Source organism: Furipterus horrens, unplaced genomic scaffold (genome assembly GCF_987537825.1).
Source record: "Furipterus horrens unplaced genomic scaffold, mFurHor1.1.pri manual_scaffold_1, whole genome shotgun sequence".
NCBI classification, from domain to species: domain Eukaryota; kingdom Metazoa; phylum Chordata; class Mammalia; order Chiroptera; family Furipteridae; genus Furipterus; species Furipterus horrens.
In genome coordinates this window covers 164,243,013-164,269,780 of record NW_028327171.1, presented here as the reverse complement: position 1 = coordinate 164,269,780, position 26,768 = coordinate 164,243,013, and the positions used below count along the sequence as shown (strand labels likewise).

Sequence of the window (26,768 nt, the reverse complement as noted above, 5' to 3'; positions counted from 1 at the left end):
GGTGATGGGCAAAGCAGGGGAAAATTGGGGGAAAATAAAAATAAAAGAATTGAATTCTTGATCATAATTAACTTTATTTTATTACTTTGAACAGCCAATAGGAAGTTCACTAATAATAATGATGATGAAACTGGATCTAGGCAACTCCCCAAGGAAGTCAAACTTCAGTTAGGATAGAACCTTTCTTCCTGGACACAGATGTTTCTGTTTCCCACAGAGCGACCATTATTCAACCACCTGGAGAGCTAGGAAGACTACACTTTTATTTTTCCAGTTGATTAGATTTGGAATATATAGGCTATAAATAATACCCATATTTAGAGCCCTGCTCTTCCAAACTTATTTTAACAAATACAATGAAAATAACTTTATGCTTTATGCCATTTTTTTATTCTATATAAGTGGCTGAAGTATGGAACAAGTTCACTTAAAATTTAAAAAGAATTTTATTATTATTTATTATTTTTTTAATCCTCACCTGAGGATATGTCATCAGTGATTCTGAGAGAGAGAGAGAGAGAGAGAGAGAGAGAGAGAGAGACATCAATGCCAGAGAAAAACATCAATTGTTGTGTTTTGTAATGTGCCCCAGATGGGGATCAACCCTTTGGTGTATGGGATGATGCTCCAACCAACTGAGCCACGTGGGCATGGCAAGTTTACTTGTTTAAACAAAATTCTAATCTTTTATCTTTTGTGTGAGACTGGGAGAGGTGGTGGGGGTGCAGCGGGGAGCGGCAAAGCTGAAAAGATTATGAACTGGAACAGCAGTTTGGGACCATGACATTAATTATCTAAGACACTGTGATAATGATCATAGCACTATGAGTAATTTATGCTATCTACAAAGGAAATACTAGCAATGATCACATTATAATGTGGTGTTAAAAAATGTATTAATTAATAAAATGTAGACTTGCATTTGGACTTTATTAAGTTGGTTTGCAATAGTAGATGATTATATTGCTTTCTAGTAATTACTATAAATATTCCCCGCCACCCTAGTCCTCAGTAGAAAATCCATTCTGACAAAAACACATGTATGTCCACACAAACATCAATTCCATTTCCTGATTGAGTTTAATGAGTTTGAATAAAATATTTTTTAAATCATTTTTCTTCCATCAAGGCTTTTGCAAAACCCCTCATCCTACTGACTTACTACTTTTCGGACCTGCTTTATCTGGCTGTGGTCACTTGAAACTCCCCTTAGCCACTGCCCCTTCCCTTCCCAAGTATCACCTATTATTGCTTCAGAACTCCTTACCTGCACCTGGGCTTGAAATAGTGACCATGACCTATGCCTATCAGAGCAAAGCAACTTTTATTAAACACTCCTATGTTGCCTAAAAAGATATTGAAAGCACTTAAAAACTGTGTGACATGCAAATAAAAAGAAAAATGAGCACAAATGAAACTGTTCTGGCAGGAAAAGTACACAAATAGACTATACTATGCAAGGGGGCCAGGTGCACCTGAAAGAATTGTTTAGTCATGTTTCTTCCATTGGCGGGCTGTTTGAGGATTTATACCTAGTATTGCCTTTATTTAATCCCAAGCTGATAAACATAGAACAGGATTTCTTTTTAAAAAATGTGTTGATACTATTTTAATTATAAAAGGATTATCTATTCATTGAAAAACAATGGAAACACAAAAGAGTACAAAAATGAAATAAAAGTAACCTCCGATCCCATTATCTAGAGATAATTTATATTAGCAGTCTGAGGAGGTTTTTCATATATACATATTTATTTTATAAAAGTGAGGTCATATGGACAGATTTTTTTCATCCTGCTTTTATTTATTTATTTATTTATTTATTTTTGGTTTTTCAATTACAGCTGTCCCCTTTTCTCCCAATTTCTCTCCCCACCCAACCCACCCCCTCTCCCACAATCATATCCCTCCCCATTGTCCATGTCCATCTCATCCTGCTTTTTTATTTAACACTAGATAGTTAAAAATATCTCCATATCATAAAATTCTTCCATAAATTCTTTAATGGTTGCATAGTATTCCATTGCTTGAATTTATTATAATTTATTTTTGGATGATGAAGTTTCTAGTTTTTCCCTATTATAACAATGTTTTAACAAACATTCTTGTACATAAATTTTTGGGTTTGTTTTTATTTTTATGACGAATTTCTAAAACCTAGTTTCATTTTTAGATCATCTTTTATTTCCTGATCCAAAGACAGAAATCTCGCTTAAACAGGGGAGAAAGAAAGATTTTGACTCACTGATTTTCTCTTCTTCTCATGTACACTCAGGACTTGATGAGTTGGTTTTATTGCTTCCAACTCAATTGCTTTGCCAAGTTTTCTGAAAATAGAACATAAGAGACACACAAGTATAGCAATAGGATTTGTATTTACTTTCCAAATTATTTTCTGGGGAAATAAAATGGTGTGTTACGGTAGGTTGGAAGAGAAGGATCATCACACACCCATTAAATATTTACAACTCCCTTTGGGGTTGGAGCAAGGTGGGGTGGAAGAACTCACTGATGTAGGTCTGCTGCAGATTTCATGCCCTCTGAGACCCAGGCCCAGGCGCTGACCACACAGCTGGAGGCAAAAACAAGGGGGCACAAGGGCATGTCATTTTCCCAGAAAGTCTGATTCATTGCATTCAGCCATTGCACTCCCATTCCTACTCTTATTTCAATTTCTCCATGGGATTAAACGCTGCCAACATATTTATGTGCACTATATTCATTACAGAAACTGCTATTTTTCAGTCATTTTTCCTTGTGATTTTCATTTTTTATTTCATGTCTGTAGAAAATAGGGGAAATAAAGTAGCTAAGGCCGAGAAGGCATTTAGAACAGGCAGGAGACAGGATGTTAGGGTTAGGAGGCCCTTAAAGACAATCATCTCAGGCTCTTTATTTCACAGATAATAAACTGAGGTTCAGAGAAGTTAAGTGACAAAGGATTTGCCCTGATCACACCCTATGTACTGCTCTTGGGGTTGGGGTTCAGATTCTGTTCCCTGTTGGCTTTTAGCACAACAGCTCAGATATTTTATGGTCTTGTGAGCAGTTTCTCAATCCAAGAGGATGGCATTATCCTGTCCTTAGCAGCAGAGGGAGGATTAGGAAGCGTGATACTGTTTTATCCTACGGAGGGGGCACACATGACTCATAGCAGCCTTCAAAAGTCAGGACAGTAAGACCAATTCCATCAGTACCCTCAGCGACAGAGGCCTGTGTGGACTTGGATAGAAGGGAAAGGACAGATTGGTGCCCTTATTGAAATCAGGATGGTGCAGAGTTTTTGCCTCCAAATGACTTAGGTTGCACCCGATAGTCAGATAATGGGAGAACTAAGTCAAAGGATGCCAGATTTTCTGCATACCCAAAGCCAGGCACAAAACCAGGAACAAGAGAATACCTACTGTATTCTTTAGGATACAAAAGACAAAAGGAATCTATATTTTGACAGGAAGCAGATCAGTGGTCGCTTGAGAGTGGGTGGGGGCAGGATTGCAAACAGGCATGAGGGATGTTTCGCGTAATGAAAATGTCTCTGTTCACTTAGTGGTGGCTGCATAGTGTATACATATATCAAAATCGACCAAATCATATGCTTAAAATGGGCGCTTGTTATTGCATGCAAATTAAACCTCAATTGAGTTGATTTTTTTTAAAAAAGGAAGCCAGGTAGACTTTTGGGAAGAGAAGCAGACATTTGCCCCTCAGAGGAGCTTGACAACAGGGCAGGAAGTGTAGGGCTCTGGCCCCTGAGGGGTCTGTGAATCCACAAGCCCCCCTTTGTTTTCAGTGTGAACTTGGAGGGATCACTTGATTTTTCAGACCCTCACTTAATTGGACTTTTAAACTAGAAACAATTCAGGTTATTTATACAAGCACTTAACACGTATTTGGGTATAGGTAAAAGTTCAATTACTGTTTATTATTAAACATTATAGTACTAATCCTGGTTAACCAAACGTTCTGGACATGACGACTCTCTGGGGGTACTGTGCTGGGTGCTCGGGCTGCAACACCACATGACCCACACCTACACCTTCATTCTTTAGGAGCTAATTATTATTTTCCTTTTTAAAAAAATTTACTGGGGTGACACTGGTAAACCAAATTATACAGGCTTCCCTTCCGTGCACAATTCTACAACACATCTGTACACTGTATTGTGTGTTCACCACCCCAAGTCAAGTCTCCATTTATCACTATTTATTCCCACTATGAATCAAAATCATAACAAACACTTACAGAACTTTGGTTCTGTCCTAGGTTGTACACACACTCCTTGTATTATCTTATTTAATCCCAACAATAATTATGTGAGATAGGTTTTATTTCCATTTTAAATAGACACTGAGAGGTAAGGTAAATTTTCCTAAGTCACCTAACTGGTAAGTGGTAGAGCTAGAATTTAAACCCAGGCAGTCTAAATAAAGTCTATCTTTAGCCAACCACTGTGCTATACTGACCCCTTTGTAGTCTACTAAAATAGTATCCCAAAAATCAAAGTACAAGTCAGAGCACTTTCAAAGTCAATATGTGCTGTTACAGATGATGCCTAAAGAGGAATAAGAATATAAGCTCCTGAAGCCTTCCTTTTTTTTCTCCTTCTCCTCTCATTCACCATCAAGAGGCATTTGCAGTGGCATTGCCAGTTCAGGCTGACATCTGCAAGCATTAGTCAAGAATCTTCATAACAAATGACCACTAATGGGCCATTTTTTACAATACTAATATCTTTTTCTTCTCCCCTAAAGAAAGAATTGACTTCATTCTGAAATGCATCGAGGAAGATGTAGACCAACATTTTTTTCAGCATGCAATGTTCTAATCTCTTTCCATACATTTTCTTGTTTAATATACTCACCCCATATACACACCCATATACACACACAAATGCACACACAATAGAGTATATATCATTACTTCATCTAACAGTGGAGGAAATAAGGCACAGAAAAGCCAGTTTATTTGTTCAGTCAGAAAGTTGAAAGAAAACAGGAGTCACACTTTTTGATTCCAGGACATTCCAACTTAACAACACTACTTTCTAAGTTAACTAGCATCACTAAAACCTGTTGAATATATGGACTTAGGAGTCATAAAGACATGGAATGAATCTAGCTCTGTAACTCATTATCTGTGTGATTGGAGCAACTGTCTTAAACTCTCCAAGACTCAAGAACTTGTCTGTAACAGGTACAATAATAAGACTTCTCAAGTGTTTTGAGGATTAAGTGAAAGTATCTATAAAAGCATTTAACACAATGTGTAGCACAGAGTAAGTGCCTGAGACCTGGAAGCCATGCTTGACATTATGTACCTGCTACCTTGGTAGCAGAGAGCTGGAACTGAACAAACGGTCCTTTTTATTATTTTTAAGAATTATTTTACCTTACTTCTTCCACATACTTACGTTTTCTTTGTGTTCTGTATTGCTTTGCTCAGCTTAATTGCAAGTTTCTGAAGTCCTTTGGCATAGTTGAACTCCAAGTTTGCCCTGTTAGCAAAGGGATAGTTAGGATGTGTGCCAGAAATCATGCAACATCCCCCACCCCCCAACACACACCAAGAAGAGAGCTCTGGCTGACAATACAATGCCTACATGGAGAAAAGACAAGAGGAATTCCTGTCAAGATGGCAGCATAGGCAGACATGGCTCATCTCTTCACACAACCACATCAAAATTACAACTTAAGTATAGAATAACCATCAGCCAGCACCATCAGAAATCAAGTTGAATGGAAGTCTGACAACTATGGAATTAAAGAAACCACACCCATCCAGACTGGTAGGAGGGGTGCAGATGCAGAACAGGCTGGTCCCACAGCCATGTGTGGTGAATAAAAATTCAGTAGAGATATCTCATGAGTGAGGAGTCCCAGCCCCATACCAATCCCCGCAGAGATCCAGTGCTAGTAAGACAAGTCCCCACAACTTCTGGCTGAAAACCCATCAGGGATTGAGTCATGGAAGAAACTACTGGAGCCCCAACCAGTTCCTCTTAAAGAACCCCTACATGGCCTCACCTACTCAGACTCACTCCCTCTGAGCTCCAGCACCAGGGTGGCAGCTTGAAGGGCACCAATGGCATACTGGGATAGGCTGAAGTATCTGGCATTGGGGCGAGCAAAAGGCCATTGTCCCTTTTCTGAGCCCTGCCCCTGCAGAGCCATGGAGCTGGCAGGCTGGTGCCATATCTGAGACTCCATCAGCCTAGCTAATACTGTTTCACCTGCCTTAGAGATCCCCAGAGACTCTGCCCCACCCAACTCATGGGCCCACCCAGGCTGATTTTCCATGTGAATGGTTGGTCTTGGCTCAAATTGCACAACTTCCTAAATCCTCTCAAACAAGCCACAGCTGGCTTCAGTGAGACCCAGGTGTGGCACTAGCAGCAGCCAGCCTAGATTCACAGCTCGCCTTCATCTGAAAATCTCCAAGCCCAGTATAAGTAGCAGGCATCCCAAATTGCTTTATAGCTCAGGCAGGGTGGCCCGGGGCAAAACAAAGGAGGGAGTTGACCTTAGCCTGTACCACCTGGGGAAATGCCAGGGCTGGCACACCCACTGGACAGCTACAGACCATCTTGGACCACCACTTGCATGGCTCTTTCTCCACGGAGGGCCGAGGTTGGTGGTCACAGCCAATCCTTGCAGGTGACTGGCCTGGGTAAATCCCTCCCATTGAACTGCCAATGGCAACCAAGGCTCAACTACAAGAGGAGAGTGTAATCAGCCCAGACAAAGTACCCAGCTTGGATTATACAGGAGGCTGTACCATTGGACCCTATCGAACACCTACTACATTAGGCAACACTACCAAGACACAGAGTTAAAGCAGTTCTACCTAATACATAGAAACAAACACAGGGAGGATGCCAAATGAGGAGAGAAAAAACAAAATGGCTCCGATGAAAGAACAGATCAAAACTCCAGAAAAAGAACTAAATGGAAAGGACATAAGCATTCTATCAGATGCAGAGTTCAAAACACTGGTTATGAGGATGCTGAGACACATAAACTAGATCCAGTCAGAAACAAGGGATATACTAATTGAAGTAAAGAACAATTTACAGGGAAACAACAGTAGAGTGGATGAAGCTGAGAATCAAATCAATGATATGGAACATAAAGACGCAAAAAACAACAAGAAAAAAAAAATCCAAAAAATGAGAATAGTATAAGCAGCCTTTGGGACAACTTCAAGAGGTACAACATTCACATCATAGGGATTCCAGAAGGAGAAGAGAAAGAGCAAGAAGCTGAAAATTCAATTTGAAAAAATAATGAAAGAAAACTTTCCTAATTTGGTGAAGGAAATACACATGTAAGTCAAGGAAGCACTGAGAGTCCCAAACAAAATGGATGCAAAGAGGCTCACTCCAAGACACATCATAATTAAAATGCCAAAGGTTAATGATAAAGAGAGAATCTTAAAAGCAGTAAGAGAAAAGCAGAGAGTTACCTATAGGGGAGTTTCCATAAGACTTTGAGCTGATTTTTCAAAAGAAACTTTACAGGCCAGAGGGATTGGCAAGAAACATTCAAAGTCATAAAAAGTGGGGACCTACAGCCAAGACTGTTCTGCCAGCAAATCTATTATTTAGAATCAAAGGGCAGATAAAGAGCTTCCCAGACAAGGAAAAAACTAAAGGAGTTCATCATCACCAAATCATTATTATATGACATGTTAAAGGGCCTTATGTAAGAAGATTAAAACTATGAAAAACAAAATGGCAATAAATACAAATCTAACAACAATTGAACCTAAAAAACAAACTAAGTAAACAAGAACAGAGAACCATGGATACAGAGAGCATTTTGATGGTTGCCAGATGGGAGGGGGCTGTGGGAGAATGAGTGAGGAGATGAGAGGATTAAGAAGTACAGAATAGCTATGGCGATATAAAGTACAGTACAGGAAATGGAGCAGCCAAAGAACTTATATACATGACCTATGGACATGAACAATGGTGGGGGCATTGCCTGAGGGAATAGGGGGTGCTGGGTAGAAGGGGGCAAAGGGGAAAAATCAGGACAACTATAATAGCATTATCAATAAAATATAATAAGAAACTAACAGGTTTTTATGATAATTAAAATATGGTAATGACCCAAGCTTAGGAGGGGCTAAAAGACTAGAACAATTGTTATTGACCTACATGATCTGACCCTTGGTTTTCTCTCCGATTTCCTCTCCTACAAGTTTTTCCCTTGCTCACTATACTCTGCTAGTAGCCACATGCCATCCTGCCTCAGAGCCCTTGCACTTGCTGTGGCCTCTGCTGTGTACTCCTTCTGCTAATCACATGGCATTCTCCTTCATGTAAACCCCAACAGGTCTTGTTCAACATCACCACCTCAGAGGCTACCCTATCTTAAAGAGCATCCTTGTTTATTTATGTCCCAGAACTTAGCTCGCTATTTTAAATTACAAATTTTTTTCAGTGTATGTCCATGACCATTCCTAGAATATAAGCTCCACAAGGGTCTGTAATTTGTTGTGTTCTTTGCCATATACATACATATATATATATATACCAGCCTAGAACAATGCTTGCTTGGGGTACATAACGTGCTTCGTATATGTGTAAATGAATGAATGAATGGACTTTTCATCAGGTCTTGGTTAGAATTTTTAACTGGTTTCTGCCATACGTCTGTATTGACTTCACCACCCTCAAAATCTTAAAACTGCCGAACTATTGAGATGTATTCCTACAAGTTTGAGCTGTGCTTAGTCCTGATACCAGAGTATACAGCAGCTTTCTAGCACTTGGAATAGCTGGAGAAATAAACCCTTTCCTAGTCTATTGCTAACCAGAGGGCTTTTTAGGACTCTCCTTCCCAGCATTCTTTCTTGGAAGCAGGGCACAGAACACTAAATATGATGAAGCCTTTGCAGTGCTAAGCTCGGAACTGGGCACCATACAAGTTCCTAACAAATATTAATTTTTCTAATATCATTATTATTATGTACTCCAAAAGATCTCTAAGCATTCAGAACACCCCAATATACAGAGATGGGGAGGAGCGGGGGAAGTGTTCACGTCCATCAGCTCCAGAACGATTCAGAATGGGTTCCAACAGGAAAGGTCAATGCTGTCAGGCACAGCCTGTTCCTTGGAATTGAGTTTCACTTTTCTAATGTCCTTGCAGGCTGCACAACGTGTCCTAGAGGCTAAGCAGAAACAGAAAAAACAATACCCAGAAGGAAGAGCTCCTTTCCTTTAAATCACTAACTTAATCAGATCCACCTAGGGGGAAACGTGGGGCTTCAGTGTCAAGAAAGGGAGAGGGTCCTGCCCCCCGTGGAGCTACTGCTCTCATGTTCTGGGCCTGGCCACCTTTACTCATGAGCTCCAGCACCTCTGCTGGCTTTCGCTTGAGCATGGTAGGAAACCAGCATAAAGAGGTAGAATTACCACACAGCATTTCTTGCTTTGCAAGGTTTCTCTTTATATGCCAGTATCTTAGAAGTCTGCAACAGGGCAGATTTGTATATAGAGGTTGGTCTATAGATTCAAAATCCAAACCATGCTCTCCTGACAATGTGTCGCCTACAATCTGCCTACACACAAAGTAATGACATCCAACATTTATTGGCCACTTAACATGCCAGGCAGCATTCTAAGTGCTGTAGGTATGTTTCCTCATTTACTCCGTGGTAACTCCCAACAGGTGAGCACTCTTACTCTACCCATTTTATGAAAAGAAATAGCGAGGCACAGACAGTCTAGTCAGTAACTTGCCAGAGGCCACCCATGAAGAAGTGACAGAGCTGGGATTCAAACATGAGCAGGCTGGCTCAAGAACCTGCCTGCTTAGCCACTCCAGTCTCCTCCTCTGAAACTGCGGGGAAGGGGCTGCAGATGAAGAATTGTGAGGGAAGTCAAACATAAGTACTTTTAAAGATTGATGCTGCCTCTCGTTTTGCCTTTAATTGCAGTGTTTCTGAATCACCATAGCTCCTGGTGGCCTAGCAGCCTACCCAGAATCCACAGCAGCCTCAGAGCATACTGAGTTTCCTGAGGCTTCTTCCAACAATACTTGAGCTGAGCTATTTATTGTAAGGTGTGTTCCCAAATGGGGAGCAGGAGGTGTTAAAAAGCCTGGAAAATGGGAAGGGCGGGCTCTCAGATATCAGCTATCACCAACATAGCCCTCTGAGGCGGAACTGAGTTAGACATAGCTTCTCGTCTGTCCACCTTCGATATAGTAAAGGGTTTTAGAACTAGCATTTAAATCGACCATGCAAAGCAGGCTGTAATCATCTCCTCTTGCATTTTAAAACCTAAAGCCATTTCAGAATCCTCAGTAGATTACTCCGCAAATCAGAAGGAAATGAAAGCAACTAGAGTCAGAGGGTGGGCGTGGGTACGTGGGGAGAGGAACACTATGGCTGGACTCCCTTTCTGATGAGTGTGCCTGCAGATGGAAGGTTCCCAGGCCTCAGGCCCTGAATGGTGTTTATCTTTACAGAGGTTAATGGCTAAATTTCTCCCTGGAGAAAATGATTCTGAGAAGTTATGTTCCAACTGAGCAAGCAAAGACAGAGCTGTCACTTTTAAACCTGGAATGTTTGTAAATTGAACAAACACTGCCATGTGGCCCATCTGTGCTTATGGTCTAATAAAACCATATGTCTATACAAGAATTCTTGCCAAACAGAAATGAAGTGACTTTGGAATTTTCCCAAGCAGAAGTGGCTATGTGCAGCCCCCTCCACACCACTCCCCACCTCACACTGCTGAGTCCTTTGAAGAGAACAGCTTTATCATGTTTTCTAGCCTAAAAGTCAACTCAGGAGTCAGGAGAGGCAGAGTTCATCTCAAATTGAGACCTAGAATTTTCATTCCCTCATTAAAGCAATTAGAAACATGCTTCTAAAAACATTGTGCTTGAGCAGAAAGTAAGAAGGAACTCTTACCTTTTGCTACAGCATGGATGGAACTGGAGAGTGTTATGTTTAGTGAAGTAAGACAGGTGGCAAAAGACAAATACCATATGATATCACCTAACACAGGACCCTAATGAACAACACAAACAAATGAGCAAAATAGAAACAGAGGCATGTAAAAAAGGAACAGACTGACAGTGACCAGAAGGGAAGGGAGAGGGGGAAAAAGAGAGGAAAGAAGGGGAAGGGTTTAGTCAAGAAATTAGTATAAATGAGCCATGGACATGAACAACAGGGTGGAAATTGACTGTGGGAGAGGAGGGAGGTGTGCGGAACAGGGGAGAGCAAAGGGGGAAAAAATGGGACAACTGTAATAGAAAAACAATTAAAAAATGAAATTTAAAAACCTAGAAAAAATTGTACTTAATGTTCTAGCCCTATAGCTGCCTAATAGGAGTTGAGATTCTTTCTTTAAGCAGTTGCTTTGGTGCATGTGAAATTGATGATGTATATATCTTCTGATGGGCAAATCAACTGCAGAATATTCCAGTGAATTTTAAAGATCCTGGACCAGAGAAATGGCATGCACCGACTTTTAATCCATTTATGTTCTGATTGTCTCTCAACATGTGGAGACAGGTTAATAAATTTTCATTAGTAATAATGAACATCAACCAATGTGTCAAAGACTAACATTTGTCTTAGAATTTAAAATAAATTATACTTTTGATAGAATGAAGAGATAGAAAATACATGGTATCAGATTCAATATTTTAGGTAGAACACAAATTAAAACTGCAAGGATGTAAGTGACCATGCCATCAGTTTTAGAATGCTCTGCTCTAATAAAATTAAGATTTTAAAAAGTGGTTAAAAACAACAACAATATAAACTGTAGTGGGTCCCTGTGTCTACAAGGAATTAAATAAAAGAGATATGCACCACTATGGTCATTTTAGTGTTATTTATAATAGCCAGGATATGGAAGCAGCCCAAATGCCCATTAATAGACAAGTGGATAAAAAGTTGTGAGATATATATATCCCAGCCATAAAAAAAGAATGAAATATTACCATTTGCAACAGCATGGGTGGACCTATAGGGTATTACACTTATTTCAGTTAATAAGTCAGATAAAGACAAATATCACATGAGTGCATTTATATGTGGAATCTAAAGAACAAAATAAATGAACAAAACAGAAATATACTCATAGATTCAGAGAACAGACTATAATGGCTGCCAGAGGGGAGGGGATTTAGGGGATAGGTGAAAAAGGTAAAGGGATTAAAAACTACAAATGTGTAGTTACAAAATAGTCATGAGTGTAAAGTATAGCACAGGGAATAGAGCCAATAATACTGTAATAATTATGTGTGATGCCAGGTGGGTACTGGAACTACCAGGGGCCATTCTGAAAAGTATGATTGTCTGACCACTGTGCAGTACATCTGAGACTAATGTAAAATGATATTGAATGTCAACTGTAATTGAAAAATAATATTTAAAAAATAAAAACCTAAAATGGAACGAAGGCACTCTCAAGCTTGAAAACAGCAGGGGACAGAGCCCTGCCTTCATTATGAATTCAGAAGGAATTTTAGTAATCTGAAAGTCTTTGTTTATAGTATCACCCCCATCTCTGGCTTCCTACCTTCCACTAGCAACAGCTTCTAATTGGGGACCTGGTATGCTGACATTTTCCACCCGAGCTTTATCAATTTGTCTTTTGAGAGATAATCACAAGCTCATCTTACAAACAGGCTATATTTAAAAGCTAGTTATAAGCAATTTGAAACACATTCTTACATGGAAGCTCTGTTATTCTAGCGGCTGGGCTCTCGGGCTAGCCCACAATACCCACTTCAGCATTACTGATTGCCTCAGTTCTGGTTCCTGAGAACAGTACAAGAGGTGAAATGGGAGGATGAGACCAGGAGGTCACCTTTCTTGGGTGTCTAGTCTGAGAGTCCCACTGAGTCACTGCTCACTTCTAGCCCAGTGAATGGACAGCTGTGGTAGCTCTGGGACTTCAGATCCTCTGTGTCTGCTGAGGCCTGCACTGAGCAAGTTTATAAAAGGGGTTGGGGAAACTGTCGTCATGGGGAAAGTCAGGTAAAATGGACAGGAGGGTAGGTTTCAAAACCTTTTAGCTAGAAAACAAAATTTTATGCAGAACCCACTTTATTGTTAGAAATACTTTGTTCTAATTAAGCGAGAGAGGGAGGAGGGAGCTAAGTCCAGCCTGTTTAACCATCTCACCCTCTTAAGTGTCCGTTGAGGGCTCGGCACAGACTAGTATGCTACCAAGTTTGAAAGCCATTGGGCTTGAAGGCTGCTGATGTCCCTACCCACAGAGGACCCTAAAAGGACCCCCTGAGAATATTGGGACTCCCACAGCAGTGTCCCACAGTGTCCATTTGGAAGATGCCCTCACTCAGAGCCCTGGTTAAAGTGGGTAGAAATCAAAATGTATCATCTCATCCATATCCCCAACTGTAAACTAGGACTGTATCAGAGAGTACATTTGTACTGCATTGGGTTGTAAGAAGTAAAGTAAAAAAGACTAAATCTGAGACACGTTTAATACAGTGCTTGATCTATAGATTGTGCTGGATAAACAGTCTCATCTGTGATTTTATTATTCTTTTCCAGCTTTTGTTCACAATAATATTCTACATACTATGTAAGTAAATTTCTTTGACACACTCATTTGTTGCTCTTCGGAAATAACCTAACTTGAACTCCTTAAAAGTTAAGAATGTCTGAAGGTAGTTACTCATACATGAATCCCTTTCTTCACGCAGTGAGCATCTCTTGAATGTCTGCTCTGTGTCAGGCTCTGTGCTAGTCACATGGGACAGAAGGACCCTCAAGGCACTCAGCCTCCAGTGGAGGAGACAGACAAGTGAACAAAGGGTAACCGTGTAGGGCAGTAAGAGCTGTATCAGAGGTAAGCACTAACTGTACACATCTCTGAGGAGCACTTTTTTGAGACTGGGGACTGGAGTCAAGGAAGGCCCATTACAAAGGGATGGCTGAATCCTAATGCACTGACTGGAGCCTGGCACTGAAGGTGCAGAGTGTCTACAAGGCAGAGGATATAGCCTGCACAAATGCAGGGACCCACGATGAAGGGTAGGAGTGGGTGGGAGGGGTGGCGGGGACCCACTGGGGGTGACTGCAAGTTGTTCAGTGAGATGGAGAGGAACTTGGGTGATGGGGAGATGGAGAGACAAGCTTCATATGAAGGAAGAACCCAGATTTCTTTTAGAAAATACTACGAGGGCTGAATTTTATACTGAAGGTGATGGGGAGTCTTTAAAGGGTCTTAAACAAGGTCATGGCCAGAGTGGAAGAAGAACCAGAGACAGAGATAGGGCCCCAGCCAGCTCCTTAGTTGCTTGAATTAGAAAAAGATCCTGTGAAGGAACACAACTCTGACCCAGGGTATAAGACTTGAGGGTTGGGGGTGGTTTCAATCCCAGCCTTCACATGGCCCCTCAGACAGGTGCCCTTGTGCAGCGTACAGACCACGCAGCTGACAGGCAGTGCCCCTAGACAGAAGAAAGGGTTCAGAGATTTTTGCCAGAACAATGGAACAGGCAGTGAAGTGAAAAGAAAGCTATAAGGTATAAGAGGTGTTTAGAAGAGAGAAATATGATTTGGTCATAAACTAAGATAGAAGAAGGGATTATGGGTGGCTCCCAGGTATTGGGCTTGACTGGGTGGACAGTGGTCCCTGTCGCCATAGTAAAAAAGAGATCTAGGAGTTCCAGCTTTAGGGAAAAGCTGATAGACACTGTTCTGGATAGGCTGACTGTGTCTCCATGGAACACCCGGGTGGAATTGTCCAGTGGACTGTTGGATATATGATCAGTATATATAAGACATGTTGTCTGGGAATATACATGTAGAAGTCATCAATATGCAAAAGAAAGCTGAAGCTGTGGGGGTTAAGATCACCCAGGCTATGAGTTGAGTAGAAAAGGTGATGATTTACCAGAGATTTCCTTTTAATTATTTACTCCTTTGTAGACAACATCTATAATGAATCATGGATGGAATAATGATCAACTACCCTTTCTTAAACTTTATTTTTATTTTTATTTTATTTTCTCCTCTTTTCTTTCTTCCTTTCTTTTCCTTTTTTGTTTTTGTTTTTTTAATGTCCACAGTAGTGATACTTGGCATTTGGAAACCTAATCTTCCTTATAGAGGATCAATTAATCTTTCCCATCAAAGCCTGTTTAAACATTATCTGTGAAGGGGCAGGGGACCAAACACTTAATAGTTTCTGGGAATGTGTCTTTGTCTTTTAAAATCTGATCCGTAATTGTGTTAAAGAGAACCTGTTGACTCTGGCATGAGGCATCTTAGGAGCTGCTGTGTGTCTCTGAATAAATCTGAGTTGCTACTATAAAAAAGGAAACTGAAGCAACTAATTGGATAAAAGAAGCTAAGCGTGGCAGTGAATGGCAGAATTTCCAGGAAAAGTGGTGTTTCAATAACAACTGCACTTTTCTATCACCACCAGTTTGAACAAATGCAAGAAGGCAGCTGAGCTTGGAAGTGAAACATTTTCTGAATTCACAGCCTGATTATGAGGCTGTGTCTTGCAGCCACGCACTATTACAGAACTGTTTTGCAGAACCACATTCCAAGGATAATAAAGACCTTGTTCTAATAATGTGGTTGTTTAGAAAATAAACCCTTAACCATATTTCATTTATTTAGTCAGCCAAGCTAAAAGTATTTACTGATTGTATTTTATGTGGCAGGTATCCTTAATTCAAAGGAGCTCATGCCTTTCATGATGCTGGCCTTTCTGATTTTCTATGTGACAGCCCTCAGTAGAAATGCCTCCTGTGTTTTCCAAGAATACTGTTTTATTTGCCTATATTCTAAGTAACAGCTTCTTCTAGAGTATTGGTGTTCCAGGTATTTTTCTAATACAGGGAAAGGTATCATTGATTCATATGTAGTAAGTTCAGTCATTTAAGAGAAAAGAAGCCCAAAACTCATATCTAGACAGCTGGTGGGAAACTGCTTTTTATCATTCGTATGTCTAGGGAAATAATAACTGAATTCACAGAATGGGGAGAGTAAAGGCAATATAACATCAGTTGTGTTGTGACCATTCATCCTTTCTCTATGGCTATCACGTCAACTCACTTCAAACACTATGGAAAAAAGTCATTTCAGAATCACTCCCCGTGGCCCTGGCTGTTGTAGCTCAGTGGGTTGGGAGTTGTCCTGCAAACTGAAAAGTCACTGGTTTCATTCCCAGTTAGGGCATGTGAGTGCGAGAGGCAACCGATCCATGTTTCTCTCCCTCTCTCCCTCCATCTCCTCTATCTAAAAATAAGTAAATTTATTTAAAAAAAAAAGAAAAGAAAAAGAATCACCCCTCATGGGAAAGAAATGACCCAACCCTGGCAAAGAAAGTGGCTCCTGTCCTTCCCAGCTGACATGTAGAAATACCCTCTAAAATAACCACAATGTGCCATGTATTCTTAGATTAATAGAGTTTGTGTTCCTCAGAAAACAGTTTCCCCAAAATATTGACTCTTTAGGTGGGTAAGCATCCTTCAGGTTAACCACATGATCAACCAGCTGAGCAAAGGGACGAAAGCTTAAAGCGCAAGTGTAAAGAGACTTTGGCAAGCGCACATTTATCAGGAATAAACATAAAGCAACTCAAAAATGGCATCTTGGTTAAGGGGAAATAAGTTAGCTGTACAAAGTAAACTTTACAAAATGTTCAGAAAAGTACCTATTGAATAAATGACCTGATACCAAGGTAATTTTGACCTGAGTAAAACACTAGATCTCCTTTTAGTACTTGTGCTATGCAGCTTTTATCCCAGAGATGTGCACATAATTTGCTAATTTGTATTTTTTAGATTTTCAAATTCTAAATTCTGTTCCATAAGAATGTAAAACTATGAAGGAAGATATATTTAGCTACCCAAGTGTTTCTCTTTCATTGGAGTTGTTTGCTTATCTCGATTATGTGGGTGCAGGGTTTTGCACCTAAATAGGTCTGGGACAGACCTAGGACAGCCCTAGGAAGCAATCTCGATAGAGACACAGGTAAGAAGGGATGTTCTGATTCCATGTACAGGAGATATACCTGTGGCAGGGTGCAGATGCAGAGGGACCTGGACAAGGCAGTTTTGGAGCAATGATTTCCCCAAATTTATGTAGTTCATTGTTGAGCCTGTTTGCCAGGCATAATTTATCACCTGCCTTCGGTCTTTATGGTTCTCTACCAGGCACTAATTTTGAATATGGGGACACCAAATAATCAAGGTCCAGATGACTGCAACCCAGACCACATGCATGGCTAATAATGTGTACAGATTCTTCCTGATGTGCAGGAGGGAGATGCTTTTGACCCAGGCAATGAGTTAAATTTGCATTAATAGTTAACTGGTCTTATTTTAAATAATTTCTTTTGAGATTGATAAAAATACATTCTTAGAGGAGAAATTCTTTTCCAGATTAGTTCTCCCTATTCCTGTCATATAATCAAAGCAACTTGACTATTAAGACTGAAGTAACTTCTTCTTCTGAAATTTTTTCTTTTTGGCTTTGCTTGCCAAACCTGGTTATTTTCTTTGTAAGAGTCTGTCTGAGCTCTCCTGTATCTTCCCTTGTTCCCGATAAAGCTAATGCTCTCCTTTGTTGTTGACGTACTAGAGCAGGATGCAATTGGCCCGTGTCTTTGTTCTTATGATACACATGCGATCATTTAAATTTGAAATGGATTACCTTAAAAAAATAAACACTCTAGTCTGAAAGTCTCTTTAAAGTTGTTTATTATAAAGCTATCTAGTCATAGAAAAACGGTCTACATCTTTATGGCCTGATTCAGTCCTTGAGTTCTCTAAATTTAAGCAGAAATTTTTATAACTTCTTGACTGAGTTAAGCGTGCTCATTTCAGCACCGGGAACAGTGTTACACATGGTCCCATCTAGTATTAAAAGAAGATGATACCGAAAATGGTGACTTTTCTTTCATCCATTAGATGGATGGATATTTAAAATGACTTTTCTAATCATTTATCAGACATTTACTGAAGAAGTCAAAAGGTCAGGCTATAAGAGCTCAGCATACAAAGGCAACTAAGACACAGCCCTGCCCTCATAGGAGAGAGAGATCTGTCCACTAACAATTGCCATCAGTGTGAGAAGCACAACAGTGGTGGGTCCATCAGGAAAAACAGTGGGCCCAGGAGGGGGTGATCTCAGTCTGAGGAATCAAGAGACTTGAGTGAACATTCCCAAGCAGAATTAACTCCTGCTGCTCCCAGATTTTTATGGCACCCAAGTGATAAATGTGCAACAGAGAAGAGTCACTCTCCAAACCAATCTCTCAAGTATCAAAATATACCACTGTGTTCTGGAAAGTAGGGCAGCTTGTGATGACTCCTCCAGCCACATCACTGGCTGCAACTGGAGAGGAGGAGCTGCATACTGCCAATGCACACTTTGTACCTTTGCTGAAGAATGGATGTGACCTGCTTGCAGAAATTCTCTCCATTTTGAGAAAACTCCTTGAGGTTCTTGTACACTTGATTATACTGAAAAAGAAAAGAAGCACAGGAGGATTATGGGCACTTCCAAAGGTAGAACCCTCATCAACTCAGAATGCTGCTGTAATGATGACTGACATTGTAAATGACAGTGTGGCTATGGGATGCACTTTTTAATGAATTCTTAAAATAAAAATTACATCTCTTCTGCCTGGATATGAACGATCCTGAGAACTTTCCCCCAAAAATGAATCTTTTCTATTTGCTTCTCCTCTAGACCAAATGCAGACAATTCAGCAGTGGGGTACGCTTGGGGTCTGGCTTCCTGTTGCCCTGTTGTTCCCAGGAAGGTTAAAAGTACATTCTGAAATACACTGAGTAATCATTTTGTGTCTCTCCAACAAATTCCAAAATGATATTTCTAGGTCTCATGACAAACCCTGAACCATTAAAATGAGTTGTAAAAAGGTAAATAAATAACTTGTTAATAAAAATTTGTTCTGATCCCCTCTATATCTCATTTAACTGTAGCAATAAAAATGTTATAATAATGAGTTGAATATTTTGATTGAACCAAACCTTTATAAAATTATTTATGTCTGAATTTAGCCTTCAGATACAAGAATTCTGATTCAATGTCTTTGTCATTTGATTTAGAACTGCACTATTTCATTCTGAAAATGTATATTTGTAAAGGGAGACCTTGATGACAATAAATTTTAAGTGGCCAGATGGAGAGGGTAAACGTCAGCCAATTCTGACGCTTTCCTGACACAGAGTAGGTGAATTAGGAATGGAACAATTTCAAGCACACTCCCTCATAGTTGCCATCTGGGAGATATGATAGTGGATTGCATTTTTCAAAATGAGATTTTATATGAGAGTACACAAATTCTGTGTAGATTGAGTGCCATGCTGTGACTTGGCTCATACAATGAGCCAGCCTCTGCCAGCCCTCAAATGTCTCCAGCGTGTAGCTGGGTACTGTGTTGAGAAGGGAAAAGAGATTGACGCTCACATTTACTGAGTGCCTACTATGCGTCAGGCATATTCACATACATGAATCCTCTGGGCTGTGGCAACCTTTCAGTTGGCACAGTAGCACCTGGTGTATGGTGCTAGCAGAGTAGCAAACAGAAGACATAGGGCCACAGGGGAGGAAGGGACCTAAAATTTAACACAGAAAGCCATGGCAGGTTGTGGGAGACACACAATAGTAGCAATCAGTTTTATTGGAACTGCCTGGGACACAGAACAGTGGTCAGGGAGCAAAGCTCTTCATTGTTAACTCCTGAAGCAAGGTTTGCGCAATCACATGCCTGCAGGTACCAGTCAGGCACCAAAATAAGCGAGGATCCAGGTGGGGATAGTGAGCATGGAGAGGCAGCTGCCACGCTGCTCTGGCTCAGAATGGCCAGGTCTCCCAGTTGGTCCAAAAAACCTGCAATAAGGATTGGCATCCAAAATATGGTTCAAAAAATTGTAGCAAATTATTCACAAATTTTAAAACTCTCTGCAGAGTAAACAAAACATATCTGTGCTGAGGTCCAGGTGTAGCCTCCCTCATAAACAAATGGTTCTCCTCTGAGAGTCATGAGAGTATAAAATCACTATTTGGCAACCAAACTTCCTTATTGTTATTCCCATAAAAATAACCGGTTATCTATGAATGATATGATACTAAAAGGCTTCCTCCCTTCTCAAACATGTACAGTAGAAAAAATTTATTGAGCACTTTAAAATTGTTCAGCTTTTTCGCTGACTCCTCTGTTAACTAGACATTTTCACTAAATTCCCATAAGCCTTTTATTTTCTTCATGTAACACCAAATAACATCCCACAAAACATATCTAGGTGTCAGTAGAAGAAAATAAATAAATGTTTAGCAGAGCACATGCCCCTGGGATAAGGTTGTTCTCAGCCTCTGTTGCCTTTAGGTGTAACCACATGGCTAAATACTTCCCAAGGAGGCATGGGCAAAAGTTTTGTGGGGATTACAGTGAAGGCTGTGTCAGGGCAGCCCTGCTCTGAGGAATCACCCAGAGACCACTGTGGAAGCAAATAACTGGTTTATTGAGGGGCCAAAGGAAGGGGGAAGGGGGTTAGGTGGACAGGCAACTCCCAGACTGACTCAAGGGCCCATAGGAGCAAGGGAATGGGGGAAAGGTGACTCCTGGTCCTCTTCGTGGGCCCGTAGGAATCCCCGCCTGCACTTCTGCGGGCACCTTTTTTTATACTTGTGAAACACACATTTCGGTAGGTGAGGGTGAGTTGTCATTTACACCTTATTGTCCCCGTAACCCCCACCAGGTTAGTTAACGTATTGGGCTAGGTCCATTACCATTTCCCTGGGAATGGCTAAATCCATCAGCTTATCCTTTGGGAATGATTAAGTCCAGGGCCAGGTTGATTAGCATATACCAAAAGTCCAGGTGTGCATTCTAGCTGCCTCCGTGTTGTGACAGGTTGTTCCTTTTCTTTCCTGACATCTGGACTTAGAAATGATGGCTGATGCCATAAAGTGGTCTTGAGGATGGACACCATGTACTAAGATCATAGAGCAGAAAGAGAAAAAGAATCTGGGTCCCTGATGGCCCTGGAGGCCACCACACAAGCTCTCAACTCTCTACTTCTGGATTTATGTGTAAGAGAAGAAAGATGGTTTTTTTCTTAAGCCACTCATTTTAGGTTTTTAAAATATGCAGCTGAATATATTTCTAACTCATACACAGTCTTTTAATTTTTTAAATTATGAAGCATTTTTATATTTTATAAAATGATATAGAAATAATGATGATACACATTATGTAAGCACTACCTAAGTTATAGAGATAGTAACAGTTTGCTTCTGCTCTCTCTTTACACAAGTATTTTCTTTCCTTTTTATAATTTCTTTGGCTATACTTGGGCATTTATTTTTCCATATGAACATATCTAATTACAAATTTTTAAAAATCCCTGCTGTGATCCTAATTGCAGTTGCATTGGGGGTTATCTTCCTGGCAGTTACATATGTATATATATGATATATATGTGTATATATATATATCATATATATATAAAATATATATAATTTGATTTGGGGAAAATTGACTTTTTGATGGCATTTAGACTTCCCATACAAGGACATAGCAAGTCTTTTCATTTGTTCAGATCTTACTTTATGTTCAATAAAGTTTATGATTTTCTTTATAGGTCTTGTAGCTTTCTTATTTGATTTACTTAGAAATATCACAGTATTGCATGGCAGCCGTCCATCTCGAGAGACGATGGTGTAGCTTCTTAAGAATCTATCTGCACCGCCGAGAATGGCTGTGCAGTCCGACTCGGGAGTGACACGGTATCTGTCTCCTCCCGTGTTAAATCGACATCTTGCGATGATGCTGGAGTGTCCTCTCCAGTGAAGCTGAAGCTACAGAGCCTGGGCAGGGTGATATGGAGGGTCTGCTGTTGCCCATGCAGCAGACCCCCCTCTCTTCGCAGCTGAAGGATCCAAGGGAAAGACGGAGTCAATACAGCTTGGCTTCAGGTGCACCGCAGGAGTTGCCGGTGTTGACTGCAACGTCAAACCGCCTTAGGGACTCTGGCTCCGGATTTTCTGTCGGGGGTTTACTCCCTTAGCCTTTCCCCTGAAGAGGTATGCCGCAAGGCAGCGAAGGTTTTTTGGAGTCCGAGTTTTCCTTCTCTGATGTGCCCTGACTGGAAGATCGAACCAGTGACACTTTGCTCGCAGGCCGACGCTCAATCCACTGAGCCAAACCAGCCAGGGGTATCACAGTATTAAGCTGTGTGATATTTAATGTCCTATCTGTTTCCATCTCCAGCAATGCATAAAAAAGACCCAACAAAAACACCATGGGGTCATGTGCAAGAGAGAAGGATTTGACTGCATGCTTGCAGAGTGAGTTTTTCTGCTCTCCAACATGCACTGGCTGGGGCGGCGGTGGGAGAAGACAAAGCGAAGAGATGGAGTGGAGGAATTTGGAGCATTCAGAATGGGAGCAAGGAATAGAACCTCCCAACAGAAGAACTAGGAAGGAAGGAAGGGATTCAGATGAGCTGTCCTAGAAGGTGGCCCCCACCAGCCCACTATCACCAGAGGACAGAATGCATTCCAAGGTCCTGTGGAGAGAATAGGGGACCTCAGATACCATGTGTGAAGATGGAAGCAGTTGATAATATTTCTACTGCAGGGGCTGCTGCATTTCTACTGCAGGGGCTGCTGCATATCCCAAATTTCTCAAGTCATCAAAACTCTCTAACACACATTTTAAAAATACCATCTCCAGAAGGTCTAGTTCTAGGAGGCCAGAAAGCCCTGAAAATTTATAAACCAGTGATTCAAAACTCAATGCCTTTGGAAGAAGGGAGGAGCCAGTGGCAGAGGGTAGAGTTCCTGTCTTTCCCAAAGATATTCAAATGCGACTTTTTAAAGGAAGAGGCTGCTCAAATAAAACATGTCTTATGGATTCAATTGACTCGAAGCTGCCAGTTCTAGATTTTTGGAAGATGATTTCCTCTTATTTAATAGACTAGTATTGCAACTTATGGTCAAGATGGAGGCGGAGGTAAACAAGGCTCACCTTGCACAACCACAGCAAAATTACAACTAAACTACAGAACCATCACTTAGAACCGTCAGAAATCAAGTTGAAAAAAAGTCCAACAACTATGAAATTAACGAAACCACATCCATACAGATTGGTAGGAGGGGCACAGATTTGGACTGGGCTGGTCCCACACCAACGTGTGGTTGATAAAAATTTGGGAGGGATATCTTGGGAGCAAGAGGTCTCAGCCTCACACCAGGCCCCCCAGCCCAGGGTACTAGTGCCAGGAAGATAACCCCATAACTTCTGACTGTAAACACCAGCAGTGTTTGAATCAGTGAAAGGAACTACTGGAGTCCTAAGGAGTGCCTCTTAAAGGGCCAGCACACAGACTTATTCAGAAAAGTGGGCCTGATTGAGAGGTAGCAGCTTGAGAGGGGGGCACCAGTGGCATATGGGGAGGAACTAAAGTGCCTGGCATCAGGGCGAGAGCTGGGGGACAGCTTTCTCCCAGACAGAAAGGCAGGCAGAGGCCATTGTTTCTCTCTGAGCCCTCTCCATACAGAGCTGCAGTGCTGGCAGGTGGGGGCCATATCTGAAACTCCATTAACCTGGCTCAGATGCTTCACTCTGCCCTGAGAATTCCCTGAAGCTCCTTCCCACCCAACCTATGGCCCACCCAAGTTGTTAATAGTAATTTTCCATATGAATGGCTAGCTAGCCTTGTCTCAGGCTTCATATCTTCCTGCAGCCCCTGGTCCCCTGGCTAAGAGGTCCCAGGCCTGGCAATAGCAGCAGCCAGCTTTGGATTACAGTTTGGCTTTGCCTGGAATCTCCAAGTCCAGAACAAGTAGTTGCCACCTGCAGATTTCTTTAGAGTTCATGCTGAGTGGCCCTGGGCAGAACACAGTGGGTAGCTGACCCTGGCCTGTACCATCTGGAAACCCCAGAGCCAGTGTACCCAGTGAATAGCTACAGGCCATGTTGGAGCACCAGCACTCTGCCCCTGCACAGCTGATCCTCCACAAAGGGTGGAGATTGGAGGTCAGTGGTCATAATCAGTGTTTGCAGCTAAACTGCTCTGGCAAAATCCCTCCCATTGACCTTTCAACAACTATCAAGACTCAACCATAAGAGGAGAATGTACTCAGCCCACACAAAGGGTGCACCTCGAGTACGCAGCTTGGGTGAGAGAGGAGGCTGTGCCTCTGGATCCTACAGGACACCTACTACATTAGGCCATGCTATTAAGACAGGGAGTCATAGCAACTCTAACTAATACACAGAAACAAACACAGGGAGGCTGCCAAAATGAGGAGATGAAGAAACATGGTCTAAATAAAAGAACAGATGAAAACTAAAAAAAAAAAAACTAAACAAAACGGAGATGAGCAATTCATCAGATGCAGAATTCAATTCAAAACACTGGTTATAACATAAAAAGGACTCAGGCAGAAATGAATATACTAATGGAAATAAGAGCAATTTACAAGGAACCAACAATAGAATGGATGAAGCCAAGAATCAAAGCAATGAACCAATCAGAGCAACTAGAAAAAAAGAGTCCAAAAAAAAAAAAAAAAAAAAAATGAGGATAATGTATGGAGAATCTGGGACAACTTCAAGTATACAACATTCACATTATAGGGGTGCCAGAAAGAGAAGAGAAAGAGCAAGAAATTGGAAATCTATTTGAAAAATTAATGAAAGGAAACTTCCCTAATTTGATGAAGGAAATAAACATTCAAGTCCAGGAAGCACAGAGTCCCAAATAAGATGCACTCAAGCAGGCCCCCTTCAAGACACACCATAATTGAAATGCCAAAGGTTAATGATAAAGAGAGAATCTTAAAAGCAGCAAAAGAAACTTTACAGGCCAGAGGTACTGGCAAGACATATTCAGTCACGAAAAGCAGGGACCTACAACCAAGACTAGTATACCTGGCAAAGATATTTAGAATCAAAGGGCAGATAAAGAGCTTCCTAGACAAGAAAAAAACTAAAGAAGTTCATCATTACCAAAGCATTATTATATGAAATGTTAAAGGAACTTATTTAAGAAAAAGAAGATCAAAAGTATGAACAATAAAATGGCAAAAATACATACCTACCAACAATTGAATCTAAAAAACAAACTAAGCAAACAAGAAGAACAAAGACAGAATCATGGATACAGAGAGTATTTTGAGGGTTGCCAAATGGGAGGGGAGTTTGGGGGAACGGGTGAAGAGGTTAAGGGATTAAGAAGCACAAATAGGTAGTCAGAGAATAGCCATGGGGATATAAAGTACAGTATAGAAAATGGAGTAGTCAAGGAACTCATATGCATGACCCATGTAAAAATCCCTTCAGGATTTCCTGAAGGAGTAGAGGGTACTGGGTGGGGGGCAGGAGAGATTGGGTCAACTGTAACAGCGTAATCATTAAGATATAATTTAAGAGAAAAAAATAATGGACTAGTACTTCCTAAATTTTGCACATCATGGCACACCTAGAAAATTTTATTTGTCCCAGACAGTGTAATAGACAAAATTGTTCCAGGCAGAAGCAACTGTCCATGAACTCTCCCCCTCCCCCAGCTACATCCTGCCATTTCAAGGGCTGAGGGGAGTTGTGTTTCAGATACACCTGTAACCCATTCCACAATCTCCAGTGCACCCAGGCACACACAAGTCTAGAAGGTCTTCAACAGATTACATTGTTAATTTATTGATCAGATAAAAGCAGGATGTTCTGCTTATAATAGCAATGGAAAGAATCTTTGTCTTTGACCCTGTTTACACTATACTGGACACTCCCTGACAAATCCTGATCCACACTGAGATAAAGGTGACATCAATAAATAAAGGAGTTGCTAAAAATTCTTCCAATATTTTAGCATAACCCTTTATTTAGAAACATGATTCTGTTCCTTTCATTATGAATCATCTACTCAGAGTTGAAGACAAAAGCTGTGAAAATCAGACTTGCATCAATATCAAAGCAGAACCCAGAGACCATCTTGTGTCTGTGGTGGAATTGGAAATTATTTGAAGAAGATTTTTTAAAGTTCTGTTTCTAAAAAGAAAAAAATTTCCCCTGAAGCTCACACACCAAGTCAGTATTTTCATTGCCCTAAATTACCCAGCACTGTACCAAACAATTAGGACCACACCCACATAACTATAATTATTATGTCTGTGTGTGTGTGATCAGAAAATATTGGAACATGTCTGCTTTGAGAGGGTCAAATCTCTTGACCTTGGCTTTGGCTCTCCCTCACCTATGCCATCTCCTTCCTACCCCACTCTCATCCACCAGTGAGGCCCTCTGAAGGGATTCCATGGAGCACAGTTTGGAAACCACCAAAGCCCAATCCCCTTATTTTATAGTTAAGGCCCAAAGAGCTAAAGAGAAAGAGCCTCATTAAGTTAGGAACAGAACTGTGATTAGAAATGTTAGGCAAGCAAATCAATGAGAGACTCCACCAGAAAAAATATATCCAAAATGGCTAATCAGTATACTTAAAGTAAGCTGACTCATTGATATTTACCTGTAAGTGTTATGAGCAGTACAGGTGGCTTCCTAATGCTATCAAACTGCACAGGAAAGGTTTGCTCAGGTCAAAGTCATGTGGAAGGTAAATCTGTGGTTTTCTTTTCCCACCATTGAGTTTTCAGATACCTCACCCTGCACAAAATATTCATTCCAGGAAAGAAACTACTACTGACCTTACATCTCCATATGAATTTAGCATGTTGCTTCTCCTGGGGGATATTAGTTACTAGGAAAAAAACATTAT

General features: G+C 40.9%; 1 protein-coding gene across 4 annotated transcripts in view; it reads right to left on the bottom strand.

Annotated features, from left to right (window-relative positions):
• The window catches only part of NOSTRIN (nitric oxide synthase trafficking), a 62,735-nt gene that overhangs the window by 30,818 nt on the left and 5,149 nt on the right, over positions 1-26,768 (bottom strand). For all 4 annotated transcript variants that reach the window (XM_090280508.1, XM_090280503.1, XM_090280511.1 and 1 more), the window contains exons 2-5: positions 18,400-18,485; positions 5,411-5,494; positions 2,510-2,572; positions 2,246-2,327 (exon numbers count right to left, since the gene is read on the bottom strand). In XM_090280508.1, coding sequence (XP_090136634.1) covers positions 2,246-2,327; positions 2,510-2,572; positions 5,411-5,494; positions 18,400-18,485 — 315 coding nt within the window. The remainder of the gene's footprint in view (positions 1-2,245; positions 2,328-2,509; positions 2,573-5,410; positions 5,495-18,399; positions 18,486-26,768) is intronic.